This window comes from Esox lucius, chromosome 12 (genome assembly GCF_011004845.1).
Source record: "Esox lucius isolate fEsoLuc1 chromosome 12, fEsoLuc1.pri, whole genome shotgun sequence".
NCBI classification, from domain to species: domain Eukaryota; kingdom Metazoa; phylum Chordata; class Actinopteri; order Esociformes; family Esocidae; genus Esox; species Esox lucius.
In genome coordinates this window covers 2239174-2263563 of record NC_047580.1, presented here as the reverse complement: position 1 = coordinate 2263563, position 24390 = coordinate 2239174, and the positions used below count along the sequence as shown (strand labels likewise).

At 37.8% G+C, this 24390-nt stretch overlaps 1 protein-coding gene across 1 annotated transcript in view; it reads right to left on the bottom strand.

Annotated features, from left to right (window-relative positions):
• Positions 1-5459: 5459 nt before the first annotated feature.
• The window catches only part of slc6a8 (solute carrier family 6 member 8), a 131182-nt gene continuing 112251 nt past the window's right edge, over positions 5460-24390 (bottom strand). Inside the window, exons 8-13 of the mRNA XM_013132722.4 lie at positions 10656-10768; positions 10376-10513; positions 10171-10273; positions 9737-9837; positions 9443-9613; positions 5460-8178 (exon numbers count right to left, since the gene is read on the bottom strand). Of these exons, the coding sequence (XP_012988176.2) occupies positions 8038-8178; positions 9443-9613; positions 9737-9837; positions 10171-10273; positions 10376-10513; positions 10656-10768 (767 nt within the window). The 3' untranslated portion in view covers positions 5460-8037. The remainder of the gene's footprint in view (positions 8179-9442; positions 9614-9736; positions 9838-10170; positions 10274-10375; positions 10514-10655; positions 10769-24390) is intronic.

Sequence of the window (24390 nt, the reverse complement as noted above, 5' to 3'; positions counted from 1 at the left end):
GTTTTAAATGGCAATTTGTCATCAAGCCAGACACCAAGTTATTTTTAAGCTGTTACTTCTTCAGTTTGTGACTTCTTCAGAGTAGAAATGTGAAAATTATTTGAATCAGGCTCATATAATACAGATAATGTCACGTATAAAGGTTAGATTTGTTTTTCACAGCCCAATTTGGTCATTTTTGCCAAGCGGGACAATATTAGTGGAGGGCAATATATGTGCTGTGTACAGTTGCATGGGGATGACTTTAGTCAAGGAACGGAGGTACGTATGACGCTCCCACCAGCAGATGGCCCACCGATCGCATTAAGGTTGTCATGCTGCATTATATGGATTTTCAGATCCATTTAAAATAAGTTCTGTTTCATTTAAGCTTACCCAAACCTCCTGTGTTACCCTAACTGAATGGCAAGAACCATGTCTGATGTAATTGCCTTCAAGTACCCTAGCAGCTTCAGTGCCTATGCATAAACTGCATAAGTATTAAGTATCTTGAAATACACAAACTAAACAATTTTTTCTGGTGTAAATTAGAGAAAGTGCGCTGTATGGGTAAGAAAAAGACAGTGTGTGTATTATGTGTTTTTGTGTCTGTTTGTGAGATTGTCGACATTTCTACATATTAAAGTTTAATTCTTATCAGGTGTGTTAAACAATGTACATTACTTTTATAGGTTACTGACTGAATGTACATAACAATATATGTTTTGAAAACAGATTCGTCCGCTTGGCTTTAACTTTTAAACTAGTCTGCACTTTGTTTTAATTTTGTTTGCTGGATGTGTAAAAACACTGTCCTATAGCTTCCCAGTCGCAGATTAAGCCTTTATCTGCAATAAAATCAAGCACAATGAAAAGTCTTAATTTATTTTTACTCATGGACTAGGCTTTATCTGTGTCCAGGAAACTGCCCCTAAGGGCTGGTTTTGCAGGCGCAGATTTTAATCCTAGTCCTCAATGGAGTTGAGTTTGGGTGATTGTGCCAATCTGCAAATTATACAGTAATTACATATTAACACAATGCATGGACTTTGACACTTTCCACCAAGCCACTTGCTGATAAGAGATTACTTTCTATCACTTCTGTAACTAACACCTGTAACTGTTTGGTCTTTTATTGCAATCAAATGTTCTATTATAGAATATATTGGCTTGAAAATGAATAGAGACATTTAACCTGCCATTGAAATATGACCCCAGTCTCAGCTAACAATGTAATCCACAGCTACAGTAATCTTCAGGCCTCCATGACCATCAACGCAAGTGATCTGATCCCAGCAATATTAGGTGTCTTCTCTGCTCTGGGGGTGTTGGGGGGGGCGGGTTGCTGAGGTGCTGGGATAAGGGTAGCTGACCTTCTCAGATATAGTATGTGACTGAAGGCCTGTCTGCTCTGGACTCCTGACAGAAATAACACAGATCTGCTTAGAGAGCATGGGCTAAACATAGCCAACAAACTTTAGCATGCTTAGGCCTGGCTTAATATGGCAACTGCACTTCACTGACAAACTGGGCATACGTCATAAAAACCGGTTTGAACCACATTAACAATCCCCTCACCTCTTCTTGCAGTGGTGGAAACCAAGGATTGATTTGAAATGAGAGGATCTTGTACTTTTCCAACTAAATATTACACTTTAAATTTTTTATAATTGTGTCGTTTGAGTTAATGAATTAATGAAATGATGTGAAGAGCTTGTTTAAAATAGTTCATTTTAAGAGATTAGGAGCTTTTCCCAAATTATCAAAGTGCAAGCCCAGAACATGAACCCCTTACAATGTCAGCATTTAATAAGGTAGCATTCAAAGTGTCTACCAGTTAAAAAGATGGAATACAATATAAATCCTTTGTTGTGTGTTGAGTTGAATCAAATGACAAAGGAAACTTTTAAAAATTCCTTTAAACAAAGGAAACCTTTTTACCTTTAAGATATTTAAAATGGTTAATGGTGTGGCTATTCCAAATGTATGAACAAAAAAACTGTCCCTTATGTTGTGATAAAAAAAAAATTTTATTGCCATTTTGTTATTTTGAAAGGGCGAGTGAATTTTTTGCATAAAATCACAGCCCTTCATACAATGTGATGGGACACTTGTTTTGTCAACATAATTATACAATCAATTGAATAATATTTAGTTTTTGTTTACATTCTATGTTGAATGGAAGACTGATGTTACTCACATGATACAAAGCACGAGAATAAAAGTTAGAAACTTTTAAAAAATCACAACCTTTGCCATAGTACACAGTAAATGATCATATGCACTGGTATGATTGTACATTTCTTTGAGTAGGATTGGAGAAAATAAAATGTAAAAATGTCTCATATAAGGACAAGAGTATTAATAATCCACTGTATTACAATAGTACTGATGTTGTATCACAATTTAGACTACTTATGGCAGATAACCATAACTACACCACCGTTCAAAGCTTGGGGTCACTTAGAAATGTCAATTTTTTTCTGTCCATTGAAATAACATCAAATTGATCAGAAATACAGTGTAGACATTTCTAATGTGGTAAATGACTATTGTATTTGAAAACGGTAAATTCTTAAAGGAATATCTATGTAGGCGTAGAGAAGTTTATTATCAGCAACCATCAATCCTGTTTTCCAATGGCACTTTGCATTAGCTTATCCAAGTTTATCATTTTATAAGGCTAATTGATCATTAGAAAACCCATTTGTGATTATGTTATCACAGCTGAAAACTGTTGTGTTGATTAAAGAAGTCATAAACCTGGCCTCCTTTAAAGTAGTTCAGTATCTTAAGCATCAGTGTTTGTGGGATTTCAGGCTCAAAATGGCCAAACAAAGAACTTTCTTCTGAATGTTATCAGTCTTATTGTGAGAAATTAAGGCTATTCCATGTAAGAAATTGACAAAAAACTGAAGATCTCAAACAACGATGTGTACTACTCTACTCACAGAACAGAGCAAACTGTCTCTAACCAGAATAGAAAAAGAAGTAGGAGGCCCCGGAGCAAGTGGACAAATACATAAGAGTGAGCCTGTAATTGAACCCATAAATGTCGATGCTGAAGATACTCAACTAGTCTAAAGAAGAACAGTTTTATTGCATCTTGAACAGTTTTCAGCAGTGCTAACAATCGCAAAAGGGTTTTCTAATGATCAATTAGCCTTCTAAAATTATAGACTTGGATTAGTAAACGCAACATGCCATTGAAACATAGGACTGATGGTTACTAACATCGGGCCTCTGTACGCCTACATAGATATTCCTTAAAAAATCTGCCGTTTCCAGTAACGATGGTCATTTAAAACATTAACAAGGTCCATACTGTATTTCTACATTGTTACCTAGCAACTTGCATAGTTGGTTAGAGTTTGATTTAATGACGTACAGTGCACAACAGTGGGTGTTAATTGTTCAGTGTAGACATGTGTAAACAACCTACTGTAACACAGATACAAATTATAGTCAAATATATTCAATAATGGATAATTAGTCGTTAATTATAATAATAATACGAAATGCAAACCAAAGATTGCAAGATCTACAATGTATAACTACATCATGTCCCTTTTAAGTCATACTTTCGATTAAAGATACTGTCGAAAACAATGTGGCACAGCACAAAAGATGACACCATACCTATGATTTTGGAAATGTACATCTGGTTATCATTACTACAATAAATTACTAAACAGTTAACCTTTCGACCAACCCAGGCTATAATCTGTGAGTAATATAAGAACAGCCAACATTAAGAAAATAAAATAATTGTCAAAGTTTCTAAATGTAAAGCATTTGCTGTACCGTAGCCTTCCTAGAAAAGTGTGTTAACATTTAATCGTGTTAACATTTAAACTCCAGCTCTATTGTTTGCCAAAAAAAGAAAGGACTTTTTAATGAAGTTAATCAGTGGGAGGACACTGCTTAGTAGATTTACACTGAAGCCAAATTTGTGTAAAATCTGTTTATTCTTAATGAAATCTATTTGAAAGGTATATATTATTTTTCTGAGAATATTAAAGTTGCCCTGACCTCTGGGTGGTGGAGGGAAATACTTTAAAACACAATTAATCTATTAGGCTACTCTTAACACTTGATTTTTTAAACAAAAAGATCCTTCTGTGTGTTATTTATCACACAAACCTTTCTAGTTGACATTCAATCCCTTGTCCTAATAAATCATCAGAATGACATTGATCATAAAACATTTTAAAATATAACACACAATACTCAATATATATATTGTACTGTATGTATAAGCAAAATAAAAGTATTCTCAAAATAAATCTCTGATTCATTTTACAATATGTAAAACACTTTTTTTTATCCTAACATGATTGAAAGGGTATCAAGATTGTTTTACAATGTGCACATTTAGTATTTAGCCTTGCATTAAATTATCTAATATTTTACATTATAATTACTTCTACAGCTAAATAAATGATGTTTTATACATCATGGTAAATGACAGAAATCCCACTTGGTTATCTTCAAGACTGTTTCTCCGAGGTTAAGGAAATAATTTGGCTTGTCAAAGTTGACAATGGGCTCTAGCTTTAAGACAAATGACATAAGGCAATATTTGGCATCTACCATTCTTGTACAGCTGTATTATTTTGGTGTAATACTTTGATTTCATGATAGCATTTCTTCTCAACATGTTCCAGTCACTGGCAAATGGTACAGCAGCTATTTGGTTGAAGCAATGTTGTATGTAGATAAAATAATTTCCCCTTAAATGCAACATAAAATATAGGTACATCATTAACACTGGGCCAAGTTATATTTGTATGTTTCTGACAAAGAGGAGGGCTCTTATTCATTACTATATGTTTCAAATTTAGGCCATTATTCACAGTACCATAAATCTGCTAATCACCACTTTATAATTTAAAAAGAAGTAACTTTAAGAACAGATAATGTTGTTATTATCCATATGAAAAGACAGATTACCAGACTGTGAATCAAAAACAAAGTTATTTGTGGACAGTTGTACAATGTTAGTTACACTCAATAATAATGTTTAAAGGCATAACTGCTCTACATGTTTCCAAACATCAACTTCAAAATGTCTCAGACGGATCTAGGCAAATATAAATAGGTAGTGTACAATATATGGCAACCAAACCATTCTCTTAACAGGAACAAGAGAAGAACATTTGGCACTCAGTTAGGTCTAAATCAACATTCTGAGGTTCATCACCATGAAAGAGTCATAACACAAGTTCAAAGATGATAGATTGTAGCTTTGACAGTTTGACTATATTATGGCTTCAGTCAGAATATTTAAGTAAATTGGAAAGATTCTGTATTTTATTTACCAATTCAGTTTAAGGTAATTTCATTGTTGATATACAGCTCCGGAAAAAAAGAGACAACTGCACTTTTTTCTTTCCTTTCCAAAAAAGTAAAAAAGGTATGTTTTGAGTGAGGAACAGAAGGGTTAAAATTAATAGATCATTGCAAATTGAAAGCTTCTGTTCCTCAGTCAAAACCTTCCTTTTCAACTTTTTGTGTTCTCAATTTTTTCTGGAGCTGTATAACTTAATGTTTGATTATCTCTCATCACCCACTGAGCAATACTTACTGTACTATGCAAAAGTCTTAGACTCTGAGAAAATTATTTAAAGTGATTTATCTGAGAAGTGTTCATTTAATTAAAACAATTTTAACAAATACTTTTTTTATTCAAAACTTAAATTATGTTGTGGTCACTGAGGTGGCCAACCTAATATTAATAAGTGTTCCATCTGCCAACTTTCTGAGTGTATGGTGTCATTAACTTTCTGAAAGACTATGTTTTTGACCGACATTTAAAGATGGTCACTTCTTACAGTTGTAGGGTGTTCATTGGTGCCAGGTGCTAAGTAAGTAGACTTAAAGGCCACTTTGAGGGAGAGAAGGAAACTCATTGAAGGCAGTGCTGGCCCAGCACTAGAACAAAAGTGTTGGACAGGCATTTTATTTCCATGGGAGGGCACATTTATCCTATATACCAATATTGATTATTAACTTCAGCTCGAGGATGGAAAGCACATTATTTTAGCATGCATGGCTTGCTAAGGCAATAGTAAAAACACATATCTGTCAATCCGATTCAAAAGCTTTTACTAACCATGGTAGTTATACATTCTTCGTAGCTTTGTATATAGCACAGTAGCACACTTAATATAGCACATTTTCAATCGCATTTGCAGATCAAGGCAAGATAGCTACATTCCCAAAAGTAATTAGTTAAGTACATTATTGGGAAGCATCAAAATTGTAAATGTCTCTATAAAACCAAAACAGTATTTTGTAGGCTATAGGCCAGCCATACCACACAGCCAATGATAATTTGTGACATTTAGGCTACTGGTTTTTATCAAAACCTCCCTAGTAGAACCCCCTATTATTGACATAGCCAACAGCTATGAAATATATCTTCTTGTAACAAGTAACAATTTGATCAAGTTATAACTGTTATCTGAAAACTAGCAACATAAAAATGTTAGCTAATGTGTCATTAATATGCAACTTGTCTTGTACCAATACAATTGAAATCTGAGCAGATGCAGCGTGTTTTAGTAGGCTATTCGATAGGTCTAAACCTATGTTAGCCAAAATTGTTTAATGTATATTCATTTTACAACCCTGTTTACAGAAAATGTGGGATGCTGCCTAAAATGCAAATAAAAACCAAATGCAATGATGTGTAAATCATTCATCCCTGTTTTTTATTTAAAATAGTATGAAGACAACATGTTAAATGTTGCAACTGAGAGATTATATTGTTTTTGGATAAAAAAAAAAAATATGTATGTCAGCAACACGTTTTAAATAAGTTAGGGCAGGTTTTCCACTGTGTTCCATCCCCTCTTCTTTCAACAATATTCTGTAAGCGTTTGGGAACTGAGGAGACCAATTTCTGTAGTTTTGAAAGTGAAATGTTTTCCCATTCATGCTTAATATAGGATTGCCAATGTTCAACATTTTGGGGTCTCTTTGTAGTATTTTAGACTGCAGGCAGGCAAGTTTAGCCCACGGAATCTTTTACAACGGAGCCATGCTGTTGTAATATGTGCATAATGTGGTTTGGCATTGTCTTGCTGAAATATGTCCATGCAGTGATGTCCCTAGTAGATGATGAAATCCCCAAATTCTGTGCAATTTTACATTGAGAAATGTTATTTTTAAATTGTTGTACTATTTGTCTGCACAATCTTTCACAGAGTAGTGAACCCCTCCCCATCTTAACCCATCCTCTATGGGATGCTCTTTTTATACTCAAACATGTTATTCACCTGTTGCCAATTAACTAAATATGAGTTGTGAGATGCTCCACCATTTTTTTTTTAGCATTACACACACATTTTCCACACACTAACATTCCTCATTTTCAACTTCTGATATATATATATTATTTTTATTATTGAATATAGGGTTTAAATGATTTGCACATCATTGCATTCTGTTCATCTTTACATTTTACACAACTTTTTTAGAAACGGGGTTCTATGTTATATAGTGTTTTAAACTAAAATATACCTATCAAAATTGCTTTCAAAACAATCTGTTGATGTAAAACTTTTGCACAGTACTGTATAGTTTTGATGAATTATAGATTATTATATTTTACATTCCCTCTAAACCACATGATATGGCTCGCAGTAGTGTGATATTTTAAGGAATCCCATTTCAGTCTTAAAGATAACTTGTACAATTTCAGCAATGCTGGATGAGGTGGGGTGTTTGGCTCTGGCCTAATGAAGTCAAAGACAGGGCCAGTTTGGGAGTCCCTTCCAAATACAAGACTGTACCATACAGTTTATGGAACGGTCAATTCAGATATTAATTATCAATGGGCCAGAATTTAGAGCGATTGACCATTATGACCATTATGAATATATTTTAGATAGGTTTACGGGGACATATCTTACATTTTAATTCATTGCAAATAATTACTGAGTTAATACTTCATTGGATTGTGTCAAATTAATACATACTATCAAGGTTATCTCAGACCGAACATCATCTTGTTTTTGGAGGGTTGTCAAAGACTCTCCTCTAGGCTATTGCCTACATAACACTTTCAAAGATGATAACTTTGCTGTCTTCTGTGTCGGTAGAGAGTGAAGTCAGGCTCTTGATATCAGTATCAGGTGACATATATTCAAGGTGATGGGAACCCCATTGTGGTTTAGTCAGCTTTTCCCAACGCTGGAAGAGGAAAAAACATGTGCCTTTAAGTACCATACCTGTTATAGTTTTCATTCTGATAGGAATGCAAAAATAAATGGAAAAGATATTTACAGAAGCACAGTAAGCACACCAATTTTACCTCTGTAAAATGTATTTTAGAAAATTAAGTTAAAACGAGCATAGACGAAACATGTGAAATAAAGTTGGTTCGGTCTCCCTTACATGAATGGTTAAAGAAATATTGTTAATGGGTCAATTGATTCAAAGTATATGCAACTGTTGCCCCATGTGGTGCTGCACGCGGTCTCCCTCTCTGGTGCTCCCTACACACACACCTGCAACTCATTAGTTATGTGGTTATTTAAGTTCCTGGTTTGTCACACACACCTCACGGGTTAGTGTGTAGACTATGGACTTGGAAAAGTGTGGTGCTGCCTTTGCTAAGTGAAGATAAAGTTTCAAATGTAATCTTTGTGTTGCTGTGTTGTTGCTTTAATTTTTTGCCTCACTTTTACACACCCGCTGCCTTCGCAGCGCACAATATGTTAACTAAGAGTGATAGTCTAAACATGTGTAACAAAGTTGGTTCTCATGGCCTAGGCTCATGCACTTCAACATTGACTGTGACAAGACAGTCCCATAGAATTCTGCATTTGGTGGGACAACCTGCCCTATGAAGATTTCCAGTGGTTTGGAATATATCCATTTGTAGATGATCTGTCAGACAATGAAATTATGTCCTTTGAATTTCTTGGAAATAGCTTTGGAAGACCTCCATGACTGGGCATCCATAATCTAAAGTACTTACAATCCCTTCTGAATGTCTCAGACAGGTCCCTTTGATCTTGGCATGGTTTTACCACACAACGATAGTTAAGACCATTTTCTAATGTTTATGGAAGGCTAGACCCTCCTAAGGTCCTCTCTAAAGAATATTTAATAATTTGTACCTGTTTTCCTAAACCTAATTAAACATGTTGCCGTTTTAAGTGATGGTAAAGGTAGGGGTGTACTCACTTTTTCCACATTAGGAAATGGCAGTTTGGTTTATTTAACTTGCATTAATACTCAAGTCTCCTGTGCACCACAAGTACTGCTTCAAATGTGGTCAGCTGATTTTTAAGCAAAAAACCCCAAAATGTTTCCAAATTTCTTGTCCAATAAAAGCATGGAAAATGCAAAACTATTGATCTTAAAAAAAGAGAAGCAAATGACCAATCTTGACCCAAATGGCAGGCTTATGTTCCCCCATATTGGAGCACAGCATTATACGTCTACTGACCTCCATGAAGGTTCCTGTAGACCTGCAGAGCTTGTACAGCACACTGACAGGGATACAGAGCATTGACATCAGAGCCATACACCAACCAATCACCTCGCCCCACCATGGGTACACATATGTATTGTTGTAGGTAAGAGGCTTGTAGTTAAACAGGTGAAAGAGGAAGATACCCTGTGGAAGGAAAGAAAGTGATCAGACAGAATAAAGCTCAACCTGTGTATAAGAAAATTTGCTATGAATCCCTTAGTTCTGGTAAGGAATCTAGGTGTGTGTAAGAAAATAAAAGTTACTGACCATACAAACGCATGGAGTAATAAATGACCAGCACCACTTCATCCAAGGAAAAGGCCGGTAACCAATCATACGAGCAATGTCATCCATGAACCTGTCAGCACCTGTCAAATTAATTTAACTTTAGTTCTGCACTATATTTCTTATAATCTAATGCATTTCAAGGTCCTTAAGAAGAAAAACAAGAGGAAAAAGGTAAAAAAATACAAATTCTGAGGCCCTTAAATTCTCTGAAAAACGTTCAAAAGTCAGGACCATTGTGACCATTTGAATGACTAAAAGGCAAGTGCAAGAAAAATATAAACTGAGCACATTTAAAAAGCATGTTTTCTGGTACCAAGGCATGTAAAGCTTTAAAAATGAAAAAAGCACATTTTAAATACAGGGTATAATATAGGGTATGGGATGGTAAAATTTAAATTGTAACGGTTTCTTACCATAGACCCAGCTGACAACTATGCATTCCCAGAATGCTTGCCATAACAGGGTCATACCACTGGCGGAGTAATAATCAAAAAGCTGGAACACATACATCCCTCCCTGTATGCACACATCAGAGACACAATTCATTATCTACAGTATTTATGATTACCATCAAATATGGTTATGGTACAGCATTGCTGTTAAACAGTGGTAGCTCACCTGTGTAACCATGGAGAGATCTATAATAAAGCACATTAAACAACAGATTGCCACCGAGATTTCACGTCTGTAGCGCATGTAATACTTTCCAGGAAAAAGATCTAGAATGCCAGTTACAAAACCTTCCACTCCAACAAACTGTAAATAGAACAGAAAAACACAAAACTATTTTATAAGGGTACTCAAAAAGCTTAAATGTTGTCTTGTCCTGTAAGTATGTAACAAATGGCTACCACATACAGTAAGTGATGGGTGAACATCAGTGTAAAGTTGCTCCTACCTGACTGTCAAGACCCAGCAAGAGCAGCATGAAGAAGAAGAGTGCAGCCCAAATTGGGGGCATTGGCATCAGGGACACAGCTTTAGGATATGCAATGAAGGCCAAACCAGGACCTGTCGAAAAGAGTCAGGAATGAGACTCAATGCTATAGCTCAGACCTCACCCTTGACACTTTACATACACACATACAGTACTGCACCAAGGGCAAGAGACAGAAATAAAGGCACCTGGGCACAGTGCTATTGTGCAAAAGCTGATGTGACAATGTTGATATTGTTTGTGTCTCTTTGATTCAAGTGAATGCTGTGCATTCCATCAAAGAAACAGATGTGAAGGTAAGACGTTAGAGGTGTCCTAGGAGTAGCTAGATATAGGCATGTGAATGTAAATTTAGGTATCTAACAAAAATGTGACACTTTTTTCTTTGAAGTACTTTCAAAATAAGGAATGACGTGTATACCTTTTGATAATATTTTTTTTTTAGGTAAGTAGGAGCTATACTAACATTTATTTAAGTCAGGTTAGTGCCACATGGCTTAGTGTGTTGTTTGTAAATACCTGGTGTCAATCAACCCTAGCATATGTGTAGCAAAGTCATAGTAAAAGCAATGCAGTTCCACTATCTATAAAAAAAATATATAATAGCGACCTCAGATACTGAAGGTTGTGAAATATATTTGCATGTTTAATTTGTCATTCTGCATTTGGCTGTATTTGTTTGTAACCACTATATAAATAATTGTACATAAAAACCCTGTATTTAAGTAGAGAACAGCAAGATAGTTATCTGCTATTACAATACACATTTCACTAGATCATTTAAATTATAATGCTTTATATGTTGTATTTCTATTATTATATATTATTTAGTTTTTTCTTATAAATACATTGGTATTTTGTTTGAAAGAAATCTGTCTTTTAATACATACACTCATGGAATGCCATTCAGAGTGATCATAAGTTAAAAGTTTTAGGTCCTACACATTTAAAATGTCCTTATTTATTGTCAAATCTGATTGTTTTTCTTAATGTACAAGTGGGTATAGAAAGTCACCACCCCTTTCAAAAGGCTCACCTTTTGTTTCCTGAAATGAAAACACATGAAAAACTTTTGTAAGCATAATTTTCACAAAAAAAAACTACAATGGGTGGAAAGACCGATACAACACAATTTCCACAACTTTATATCTTTATCTTTTGAAAGTACCTTTCTGTCCATTGTGGATTCTTTGCAATTAATCAAATTACTAAGCAGTGGAGTCCTCCATGAACAACTGCTTTTATTCTAAACTATTCTAAAATCACTCCAATTGATCACAGATAGAAGCCAATTAGCTGGGTTAGAGTTGGGTATTTCTCAGTAGGTTTGCAATTGCTATTCTAAGAGGGAGATGTTCAGTTATCCAAATTGGGTATTTAACTGTTTAAGTTTTAATTTCCACATGGATTTTGGTATATGAAGCCAGAAAAAGTCTGATTTCATGTGTTTTCATTTCAGGCCATAAGGTTACAATCTGAACATTTTAAATCTGTATGTTTTATTTCCATTTTGTATGCATTTTTATTGTGGGACTCAGGGATCAACTGTAAAACCTTGGTCTCAGTTGATTTCTCTGTATAAATAAAGGTAAATAAATCAAATAAATAAATACTAGATGCTCATATTATGGAAATGTTTCTTAATGACGGAAGAATATAAATGAGAATTAGACTTTCACTTCAAGAGCTCGTCATGGTAGAGTAACCATTGCAAGGTGCATACACAAAAAAATACAAAATAATAACTTAAAACATGTTTAAAACATATATGATATACTGGCAGAGTAAGAGGTTAAAGCTATAGGGCTACTACCTGGGAAAAATAGTTTGAATGAAAGATTTCTTAAATGACACAATAAACAAATAAGTTAGTTCTACCATTTGTTTATTTTGTGTTTGTTTTTAATAAGGTTAAATTTGGGAATATGGGCCAGTGCTTGGGCAATATTTTCATATCCCTGCTTTTAGATATTCTGCAGCTCTCTCCTCTGCTGAGATTGGTAAATGTTGTCATTGGTTTTGATTTGGATTAAACTGCATTAAAGTGTAAATGCCGTCATTAGATAACAGATGTTTACCTTCAACAGTAGTCAGCTCCAGGACCCCTCTTGAAAGCGAGATGTGCACATCTCAAGAGGCAATGTTCCTGGTTAAATAATCCTAAAATTAATCCTTAAAATAAATATAAATATATAGAGATATAAATAAATAAACTGATGTCAATCACAAGTCATATAGGATGGGACTGAGGAAAATAAATTGAAACCCGGTTAAAAGGAGGTTGAAAAAGCATTTTTTAGCAAAATTTGCAAAAAAAACTATGATCTAATAAAGTCCAAACCTAGATTCAACAGACTTGCTCACATATGCCAAAAAAATATATCCTAGTACAGTGCTCATACAGTGAAAAAAATTGGTTTTGTTGTTTTTTCTCTCTAAGTTCTTTGGATTTGAAATGAAACAATGACTATTGACTATATTTTGAAATCTTCCATACATATTTTCCCAATGTAAGAGTATTATGAAGTAACATCTTGGAGCTAAAATGGAAAACACTCAACATTAAAAAGGTGTATGTTTTTATTAAAAATGTGTGTTATACAGTTGTGCTCAAAAGTTTGCATAACCCCAGAGAATTGGTAATATATTTACAATCTGTAAAGAAAACATGAATGAACAGGCAATTCTTATCAGATTCACATTCAACTGTAGTTCATAATAGAATGACACAATCATAAAACAAAACATGGCAAAAAAGAAAGAAATGAACTGACCCGTGTTCAAAGGTCTGCATACAATTGCCTCCAGGTCATGCAAAGTCTTTGGTTGTTTTGCATGAACCGCATGTTTGAGATTTCCCCAGAGTGGCTTGATGATATTAAGGTCAGGTGACTGTGATGGCCACTCCAGAACCTTCACCTTTTTCTACTGTAACCACTGGCCTTGTGCTTAGGCTCATTGTAGTGCTGGAAAGTCCAAGAGTGCCCCATGCGCAGCTTTTGTGCAGAAGAAAGCAAATTGCCTGCCAGTATTTTATGTTAACATGCTGCATTCATCAATTTTCACAAGATTCCCTGTGCCTTTAGAGCTCACACATCCCCAAAACATCAGTAAGCCACCACCATACTTCACAGTGGGGATGGTATTCTGTTCACAATAGGCCTTGTTGACCCCTCTCCAAACATAGTGTTTATGGTTGGGACCATAGAGCTCTATTTTGGTCAAGCCACTCCAATTTACAGTGTACCAGAAGCTGTGAGGCATGTCAAGGTGTTGTTGGGCTTTTTCGTGGCATTGGGACAGTAAAGGCTTCTTTCTGGCAACTTGACCATGCAGCTCATTTTGGTATCATCGTTTTGTGCTCCTTGAAACAACCACACCGTCTTTTTCCAGAGCAGCCTGTATTTCTCCTGAGGTTACCTGCAGGTTTTTCTTTGTAACCGGAAACAATTCTTTTGGCAGTTTTGGCTAAAATCTTTCTTGGTCTACCTGACCTTGGCTTGGTACCAAGAGATCCCCAAATTTTCCGCTTCTTAGTAAGTGATTGAACAATACTAACTGGCATTTGCAAGGTTTTGGATATCTTTTAATATCCTTTTCCAGCTTTATAACAGTTCCATTACCTTGTTACACAGGTCTTTTCACAGTTCTTTTCTGCACCCCATGGCTCAATATCTAACCTGCTCAGCGCATTCGTGTGAGAGCTAACAAACTCACTTCCTATTTATACACAGACACCAATTGCAATTTAAAAAACCACAGGTGTGAGAAATTCACCTTTAATTGCCATTTTCACCTGTGTGTGTCACCTTGTGTGTCTGTAACAAGGCCAAACATTCAAGGTTATGTAAACATTTGATCATGGTCATTTGGGTGATTTCTGTTATCATTATGATTTAAAAAGGAGCCAAACAACTACAGTGGGGAGAACAAGTATTTGATACACTGCCAATTTTGCAGGTTTTCCTACTTACAAAGCATGTAGTGGTCTGTCCTTTTTTATCATAGATACACTTCAACTGTGAGAGACGGAATCTAAAACAAAAATCCAGAAAATCGCATTGTAGGATTTTTTAAAAATGAATTTGCATTTTATTGCATGACATAAGTATTTAATCCGTTTTTCTTTAAGAAGCCCTCCTGTTCTCCACTCATTACCTGTATTAACTGCACCTGTTTGAACTCATTACCTGTATAAAAGACACCTGTCCACACACTCAATCAAACAGACTCCAACCTCTCCACAATGGCCAAGACCAGAGAGTTGTGTAAGGACATCAGGGATAATATTGTAGACCAGCAAATAACTGGGATGGGCTATAGGACAATAGGCAAGCAGCTTGGTGAGAAGGCAACAACTGTAGGTGCAATTATTATAAAATGGAAGAAGTTCAAGATGACGGTCAATCTCCCTCGGTCTGGGGCTCCATGCAAGATCTCACCTCGTGGGGCATCAATGATCATGAGGAAGGTGAGGGAACAGCCCAGAACTACACGGCAGGACCTGGTCAATGATCTGAAGAGAGCTGGGACTACACTCTCAAAGAAAACCATTAGTAACACACTACGCCGTCATGGATTAAAATCCTGCAGCACACGCAAGGTCCCCCTGCTCAAGCCAGCGCATGTCCAGGCCCATCTGAAGTTTGCCAATGACCATCTGGATGATCCAGATGAGGAATGGGAGAAGGTCATGTGGTCTGATGACACAAAAATAGAGCTTTTCAGCAAAGGGGACCGGACGACTGCACCGTATTGAGAGGATGATGGATGGGGCCATGGATTGCGAGATCTTGGCCAACAACCTTCTTCCCTCAGTAAGAGAATTTAATATGGGTCGTGGCTGGGTCTTCTAGCATGACAACGACCCGAAACACACAGCCAGGGTAACTAAGGAGTGGCTCCGTATGAAGCATCTCAAGGTCTTGGAGTGGCCTAGCCAGTCACCAGACCTGAACCCAATAGAAAATCTTTGGAGGGAGCTGAAAGTCTGTATTGCCCAGCGACAGCCCAGAAACCTGAAGGATCTGGAGAAGGAAACGTATGATCTCTATTTGGTTTCTGTACCAAATATTAAGTTCTGCTTTTCTGATGTCATGCAATAAAATGCAAATGAATTACGTAAAAATCATACAATGTGGTTTTCTGGATTTTTGTTTTAGAATCCATCACTCACAGTTGAACAGTACCTATGATAAAAATGATAGACTCCTACATGCTTTGTAAGTTGGAAAACCTGCAAAATTGGCTGAGTATCAAATACTTGTTCTCCCCACTGTATGTGATAATAGCTTCATATGATCACTATCCTTAAATAAAGGTTTTTTCACATCAGTCATATTTTAAAAATGTCTGCCAGGGTGTGCAAATGTATGAGCTCAACTGCATAAGACAGACAAACTTGCAAGCTTTCATATGGACATCAAAGGTAACCATTTATCTTTTATAGCGATGAAAACAAGTCATGGTAGAGCTTTACAAAATGGGGCAACTCCTGAATGTTATGGCATTCAATTACACTTTTTCCATGAGCAAACATGTATGAAAAGCTTTCTTGATGATCAAGAGTGGTTAAAATGCAACCCGTCAGCTATAATTTTAAGTCATTTTCATCCATATCATATCCAAATCATCCATATGAAGGATGTATCAGAATTAATTGCTGTCTTTTTGGAAGAAATTATTACAGGCACAAAAGTGCACAAGTGTTTTAATAATTACGTAGGACTGTTGAAGCTTGACATCTTACTGGCCAATTAGAACATGCATGATTAAATAATGTGGTTGCTTCATGCTGTGAAATACAGACTTTTATGTAGGTCATTGCATTGTAGTTATTTTTATGCAAATCAGTTATGCTTTATTGACAGCCTACAGTAACTAAATAACAATGTAAACATATCCCTTGTTTGCAGTACACATTCTTCCGGTAATTGCAGTAGTTCAATATGAATATACACTGCTCAAAAAAATGAAGGGAACATGTAATCCTCACAGTATACAGTGGGGGAAAAAGGTATTTGATCCCCTGCTGATTTTGTACTTTTGCCCACTGACAAAGAAATGATCAGTCTATATTTTGAAAGGTAGGTTTATTTGAACAGTGAGAGACAGAATATCCAGAAAAACTCATGTCAAAATTGATATAAACTGATATAGACCTACACAAGGCTGGAATGGGCTACAAAACCATCGCCAAGCAGTTTGGTGAGAAAGTGACAACAGTTGGTGCGATTATTCCCCAATGGAAGAAACACAAAAGAACTGTCAATCTCCTTCGGTCTGGGGCTCCATAGAAGATATCACCTCGTGGAGTTGCAATAATCATGAGAACGGTGAGGAGTCAGCCCAGAACTACATGGGAGGATCTTGTCAATGATCTCAAGGCAGCTGGGATTGGTACCACATTACGCTGTGAAGGACTGAAATCCTGCAGCGCCCGCAAGGTCCCCCTGCTCAAGAAAGCACATGTACAGGCCCGTCTGAATGAACATCTGAATGATTCAGAGGAGAACTGGGTGAAAGTGTTGTGGTCAGTTGAGACAAAAATTTAGCTCTTTGGCATCAACTCAACTCGCTATGTTTGGAGGAGGAGGAATGCTGCCTATGACCCCAAGAACACCATCCCCACCGTCAAACATGGAGCTGGAAACATGCTCTGGGGTTGTTTTTCTGCTAAGGGGACAGGACAACTTCATTGCATAAAAGGGACGATGGACGGGGCCATGTACCGTCAAATCTTGGGTCAGAACCTCCTTCCATCAGCCAGGGCATTGAAAATGGGTTGTGGATGGGTATTCCAGCATGACAATGACCCAAAACACACGGCCAAGGCGACAAAGGAGTGGCTCAAGAAGAAGCACATTAGAGTTCTGGAGTGGACTAACAAGTCTCCAGACCTTAATCCAATAGAAAATCTGTGGAGGGAGCTGAAGTTTCGAGTTGCTAAACGCCAAACTCGAAACCTTAATGACTTGGAGAAGACCTGCAAAGAGGAGTGGGACAAAATCCCTCCTGAGGTGTGTGCAAACCTGATGGCCAACTACAAGAAACGTCTGACCTCTGTGATTGCCAACAAGGGTTTTGCCACCAAGTACGAAGTAATCTTTTGCAGAGGGGTCAAATGATTATTTCACTCATTAAAATGCCAATCAATTTATAAAATATTTGACATGTTGTTTGTTGTTATTTTGTCTCTCACTGTTCAAATAAATATACCACTAAAATGATAGACTGACCATTTCTTTGTCAGTGGGCAAACGTACAAAATTAGCAGGGGATCAAATACTTTTCCCCCTCACTGTAACACCTAGTCAATTGAACTTCAGGTATATCAATCTGTCCAGTTTGGAAGCATAAGCTATTGTGAATCCATGTCACCTGTTTTGGTGCAAATGAAAGTGACAACAGGTGCACTGGAGAGGCTACAGCAAGACAATCCCCAAAAGGGAATGGTTTTACAGGTGGTGTCCACAGACAATTGCTCTCTCTTTATCCTTCCTGACTGACTCTTCTCTAGTTTTGTGTTTTGCTAGTGTCCTTGTCACTACAGGTGGTACCTGCAGGCCATTCAGGTTGCACAGGTAGCCCAGCTCTTACAGGATGGCTTGACGTGCAGTTGCAAGAAGGTTTGCTGTGTCTCCCAGTACAGTCTCAAGGAGGAGATACCAGGAGATGGGCAGTTACACAAAGAGAGCTGGATCAGTCAATAAGTGAATGGTAGGTCTTTTTTAATAGTGAGAGACAGAAGAGCATCAACCCAGCAGCAGGACCAGTATCTTCTCCTTTGTGCGAGGAGGAACAGAAGGAACACTGCCAGAGCCATACAAAATTACCTCCAGTGGGCTACTGGTGTGCATGTTTCCGACTAAACTGTCAGAACCAGACTCCATGAGGGTGGCATGAGGGCCTTACGTCCTTTAGTGGGACCTGTGCTCACAGCCGAACACCATGCAGCTCAATTGGCATTCGTCAGAGAACACCAGAATTGGAAGGTCCGCCATTGGAGCCATGTTCTTTTCACAGATGAGAGCAGATTCACACTGAGCACGTGATGAACGTTATGCTATCTGCAACATCATACAGCATGACTGGTTTGGTGGTGGGTCAGTGATGGTCAGAGAAGGCATATCCTTGGAGGGTTGCACAGACCTCCACGTGCTAGACCCTACGCTGGTGCAGTTGGCCCTGGGTTCCTCTTGGTGCCGGACAACGCCCGGCCTCATGTGTCCAGAGTGTCTAGGCAGTTCCTGGATGACAAAGGCATTGATGCCATTGACTGGCCCCTCACGTTACCCAGACCTGAATCCAATTGAGAAGCTCTGGGATGCCACAGCCTGTCCAGGAGCTCAAAGATGCCCTGATCCAGGTCTGGGAGGAGATACCCCAGGACACCATCCCCCGTCTCATCAGGAGCATGCCCAAACGTTGTCGGGAGTGCATACAGACACGTGGGGGGCCATACACACGTGAGTTGCCATGACAAAATTAACGCAAGTTGGAACAGTCTGTATTTTAAATTGTTTACTCTGATTTTCAGTGTGAGTGTGAATCCAGCACTCAATCAATTGGTGATTTTGGTTTCCGTTGACCATTGTTATGTCCTTTTGTTTTCAATAAATTACACAATGTACTGTAAAGATTTTGATCTTTAATATATTTAATTCATCTAGACCATATGAGGGTATTTCTTAATTTTTACTAATTTCCGCATTGCTGAATAATAGTGAATACATTTACAACTATGAAATAATTTGGTAAAGTGTTAATTTATATTTTAGATTCTTCAGAGTAGCCACCCTTTGCCTTGATGATAGCTTTGCACACTCTTGGGATTCTTTCAACAAACTTCATATTATAGGGCTATAATACCAGACTACCTGTTCTAAGGATATAATATCAGGTATTATAATAACTGGTATTATAGTACTATAAGAAGTATTCTGGTTTTATTTTATATCCTTATAACAGTAGTCTGGTATTATATTATTTCCTTATAACATATTATATCCTTACTTGTAAACAAGAAACCAGGCAAGCCTAGTTCAGCCAGCCCACAATAAAATATGTTAATGGTGGCTGCCCCCTCAAGAATAAAACCTGGGTCGCCCACGTGGTGGGCATTGTCATTAATCACTACGCCACCGAACTGCACACATGCTGTGCTTTAGTATAGCCTTTTCACATTATAGTTAAAGTGAGTAACGTTTCTTATTAAGTTTACCTCCAACACAAATAACATCTGTGAAGTTTATGGCTTTTGCCACTGGCCTCTTTAACAGCTTATCAGCCATTCGTGAATGCTATTGATACAATTACTACTGTATCAATATAGGTGACAATAACAGACTTTGTCATCAAGTGAAAATACGAAAGAATCATGTAGCCAGCAAAGTGTTTGTCTATCCTGAACATCCACCAGAAATAGTCGCAACATAGTAAACCATTTGGGGCTTCCCATAATGTATCTATTCAAGGTTCTAGCCAGCGAGGTTTTTGTCTAACCTGAACAAATCCTTGTTTGCCACTGGCAATTTTAACAGCTACTTAGCCATTTGTAAATGACATATACAGTGTCTATCAATACAGGTGATGATAACTAGTAATGGCCATTCGAGGCTTCATTAGTGTTATTTTAGCAGCAGGATATTATGCTGGCAGCAATCAGTTTATCACAATAAAAAAAATTAATGTATAAGGCAATATAGTAAACAATCTAGTCTGAAAAAGGACAGACAAGAATAACATTAGAACGGACATTAAACATAAAATGTACAGACAAAATTGTTAACTATATTAACTTACACTCACCTAAAGGATTATTAGGAACACCTGTTCAATTTCTCATTAATGCAATTATCTAAGCAACCAATCACATGGCAGTTGCTTCAATGCATTTAGGGGTGTGGTCCTGGTCAAGACAATCTCCTGAACTCCAAACTGAATGTCAGAATGGGAAAGAAAGGTGATTTAAGCAATTTTGAGCGTGGTTGTTGGTACCAGACGGGCCGGTCTGAGTATTTCACAATCTGCTCAGTTACTGGGATTTTCACGCACAACCATTTCTAGGGTTTACAAAGAATGATGTGAAAAGGGAAAAACATCCAGTATGCGGCAGTCGTGTAGGCGAAAATGCCTTGTTGATGCTAGAGGTCAGAGGAGAATGGGCCGACTGATTCAAGCTGATAGAAGAGCAACTTTGACTGAAATAACCACTCGTTACAACCAAGGTATGCAGCAAAGCATTTGTGAAGCCACAACACGCACAACCTTGAGGCGGTTGGGCTACAACAGCAGAAGACCCCACCGGTACCACTCATCTCCACTACAAATAGGAAAAAGAGGCTACAATTTGCACGAGCTCACAAAAATTGGACAGTTGAAGACTGGAAGAATGTTGCCTGGTCTGATGAGTCTCGATTTCTGTTGAGACATTCAGATGATAGAGTCAGAATTTGGCGTAAAAAGAATGAGAACATGGATCCATCATGCCTTGTTACCACTGTGCAGGCTGGTGGTGGTGGTGTAATGGTGTGGGGGATGTTTTCTTGGCACACTTTAGGCCCCTTAGTGCCAATTGGGCATTGTTTAAATGCCACGGCCTACCTGAGCATTGTTTCTGACCATGTCCATTCCTTGATGACCACCATGTACCCATCCTCTGATGGCTACTTCCAGCAGGATAATGCACCATGTCACAAAGCTTGAATCATTTCAAATTGGTTTCTTGAACATGACAATGAGTTCACTGTACTGAAATGGCCCCCATAGTCACCAGATCTCAACCCAATAGAGCATCTTTGGGATGTGGTGGAACGGGAGCTTCGTGCCCTGGATGTGCATCACACAAATTATCCATCAACTGCAAGATGCAGTCAATATGGGCCAACATTTCTAAAGAATGCTTTCAGCACCTTGTTTAAACAATGCCACGTAGAATTAAGGCAGTTCTGAAGGCGAAAGGGGGTCAAACACAGTATTGGTATGGTGTTCCTAATAATCCATTAGGTGAGTGTATACAGGTTATGGAGCTAAATATGCTGCCATCCAGACTATGTTTTCTTTCAGGGAAGGCCTTGCTTATTTCAGCAAGACAATGCCAAACCACATTCTGCACATAATTGCAACAGCATGGCTCCGTAATACAAGAGGGTGCTAAACTGGGTGCTAAACTGGCCTGTCTGCAGTCCATACCTGTCACCCATTAAAAACATTTAGCACATTATGACAAAGGAATATGACAAAGGAGACCCCGAAATGTTGAGTAGTGGAAGTCGTATATCAGGCAAGAATGGGAATACATTTCACTTTCAAAATTACAGCAATTGGTCTCCTCAGTTCCCAAATGCTGGCAGAGTATTGTGAAAAGATGAGGTGATGCAACACATTAGCAAACATGTCCCTGTCCCAACATTTCTGAAAAGTGTTGCAAGTATCTTTAAATTCAAAATGGGCATGTATTTTTCCAAAAACAATAACATTTCTCAGTTTCACTGTTTGATACATTGTCCTTGTACTATTTTCCATTAAATAAAGGGTTTAAATGATTTCCACATCATGGCATTATGTTATAATTTTCATTTAAACTTTTTTGGAAACAGAATTGTATTTTGATGTTATTATTGTTGTTAATCAGCTTGTGCTCATTAGCTTTGGAGAGGTATTGTTTTATAAATCCCCCCCATTGCAATGTACAAGGCATACTTTTTGTGGAAAAAACATTCTGTGCTGCAGTGAATGTATTGTATGAAAAGCTGGGAGACTACGTATAGTTACAAATGAGGTAACTATACCTTAATCATGTCACCTATGCACACACAATGCATGCACTTAAACTAGGAATAGTGACTTGCAACATGGGGATGCGCCAAGGACCTAAAATAGCACTCACTGTCTTCACAGTCTGATTCTATCTGCTGCTTAGGCTCGGCAGCAGGACAATATGACCCTCATTCATTTTTATGAATGAGGGTCATATCTAATTGATATACTACAGTGGATATAAAAAGTTTATATCCACTGTAGAAAGTTTATTAAAACACATTTCATCCGCTTGTACTCGCAATCTTGTTCTTTCGGTCATGACCCAGCCTTCATGACCATAGGTGAGGGTAGGATCGAAAATTGACCGGTATTTCAAAGTTTTACCTTCCGGCTCAGCTCTCTTTTTGTCACAACGGTGCGGTAAAGCGATGCAATACCGCCCCCGCTGCTCCGATTCTCCTGCCAATCTCCCGCTCCATTTTCCCCTCACTCACGAACAAGACCCAGAGATACTTGGACTCCTTTACTTGGGGTAACGCCTCATTCCCTACCCGGAGGAGGCACTCCATCGGTTTCCTGCTGAGAACCATGGCCTCAGATTTAGAGGCGCTAATCCTCATCCTAACCGCTTTGCACTCGACTGCGAACCGGTCCAGTGAGTGCTGAAGGTCACAGACCGATGATGCCATCAGGACCACACCATCCGCAAAAAGCAGCGATGAGATCCCCAGCCCACCGAACTGCAACCAGTCCCCACCCCGACTACGCCTCGATATCCTGTCCATAAAAGTTACAAACAGGATTGGTGAAAGCGCAGACCTGGCGGAGGTATGCGTGAATCCTACAATTTGCATGCCCACAATTGTATTGGGATTTAACAAACTGGCGTATGCAACACATATGGCTGCTTCCATTGATAAATCAGACCCACAACGACATGTGGCTGTGGGAGGGTTGCAGTAATTGATCATTTGCCATTAGGCTTATTATAACATTTCAAATTCACATTTAAGAAACATATTAACAATAAAGACATAAAATCAAAGTGAATTGGTCAAGCCCTGTTCAAGTCATGTGGGCCTAGGACTATACCGTTATTTTCGCTACAGAACAAGTATATGCAATGGCATACCAGAGCGGGGTTGCAGGGCTCTGCAGTTTGGCAGCGGTCCGTATGGTTTAGAGTGAGGACTTACCGAGTCTTGGCGGTACAGCAGAGGCTGTCTTGCAAACGCAAGATCTGTTAATAGAAACACTAGCCTAGAGAATGTGGCCAAGAAGGTATATAACATTTCAGAAGTTTTAAAGATCAATGACTCTTGGAAAGACCTTGTGTTAAAATAATTGTTCCACTTTTGTGTAGGCCTATTGGCAGTTAGCCTACTGAATTGGAAGGGGCTTGTGAAATGTACTGTTTTATGAGACATGAACAGATCCAGACAGTCGTCTCAGTATTATCTGTTGAATCCCAACTGAATTCCAATTTGAGCTAGAATCCAATTCTGAAAGTACAGATTCTTGAAAGATTTTGGATTGGAATTCAGTCAGACATTCATGGGGTAATAACAAAGTTGTCTTTTCACAAAACTCACAACACACTGTTTGAGCTAAAAACAAATAAACTCTGGTTTTGCTGTGTAATGAACAGGCCCCAAAATGAGCATAGGATACTAAGTGCTCATTTCTGGCAGTGCTGTTAGAGATATTTAAGACCAGTTAAAAGATGGGTTTAGCGGAAACAATGTTAGTTATGGTCTGAATTTTCACAATGTGACAACACAGCCTATATCCAGTAATGGACATGGACCAAATGGGCTTGGATTAAGAGTAATGAGATTTCGTGCCAGTAAATATGTATTTCAGGTAATATTCTTTTCCATATATTTGTTTACTTATTTTCTTCTCACCAAAGGAGGTTTTGATCCAGCCCAAT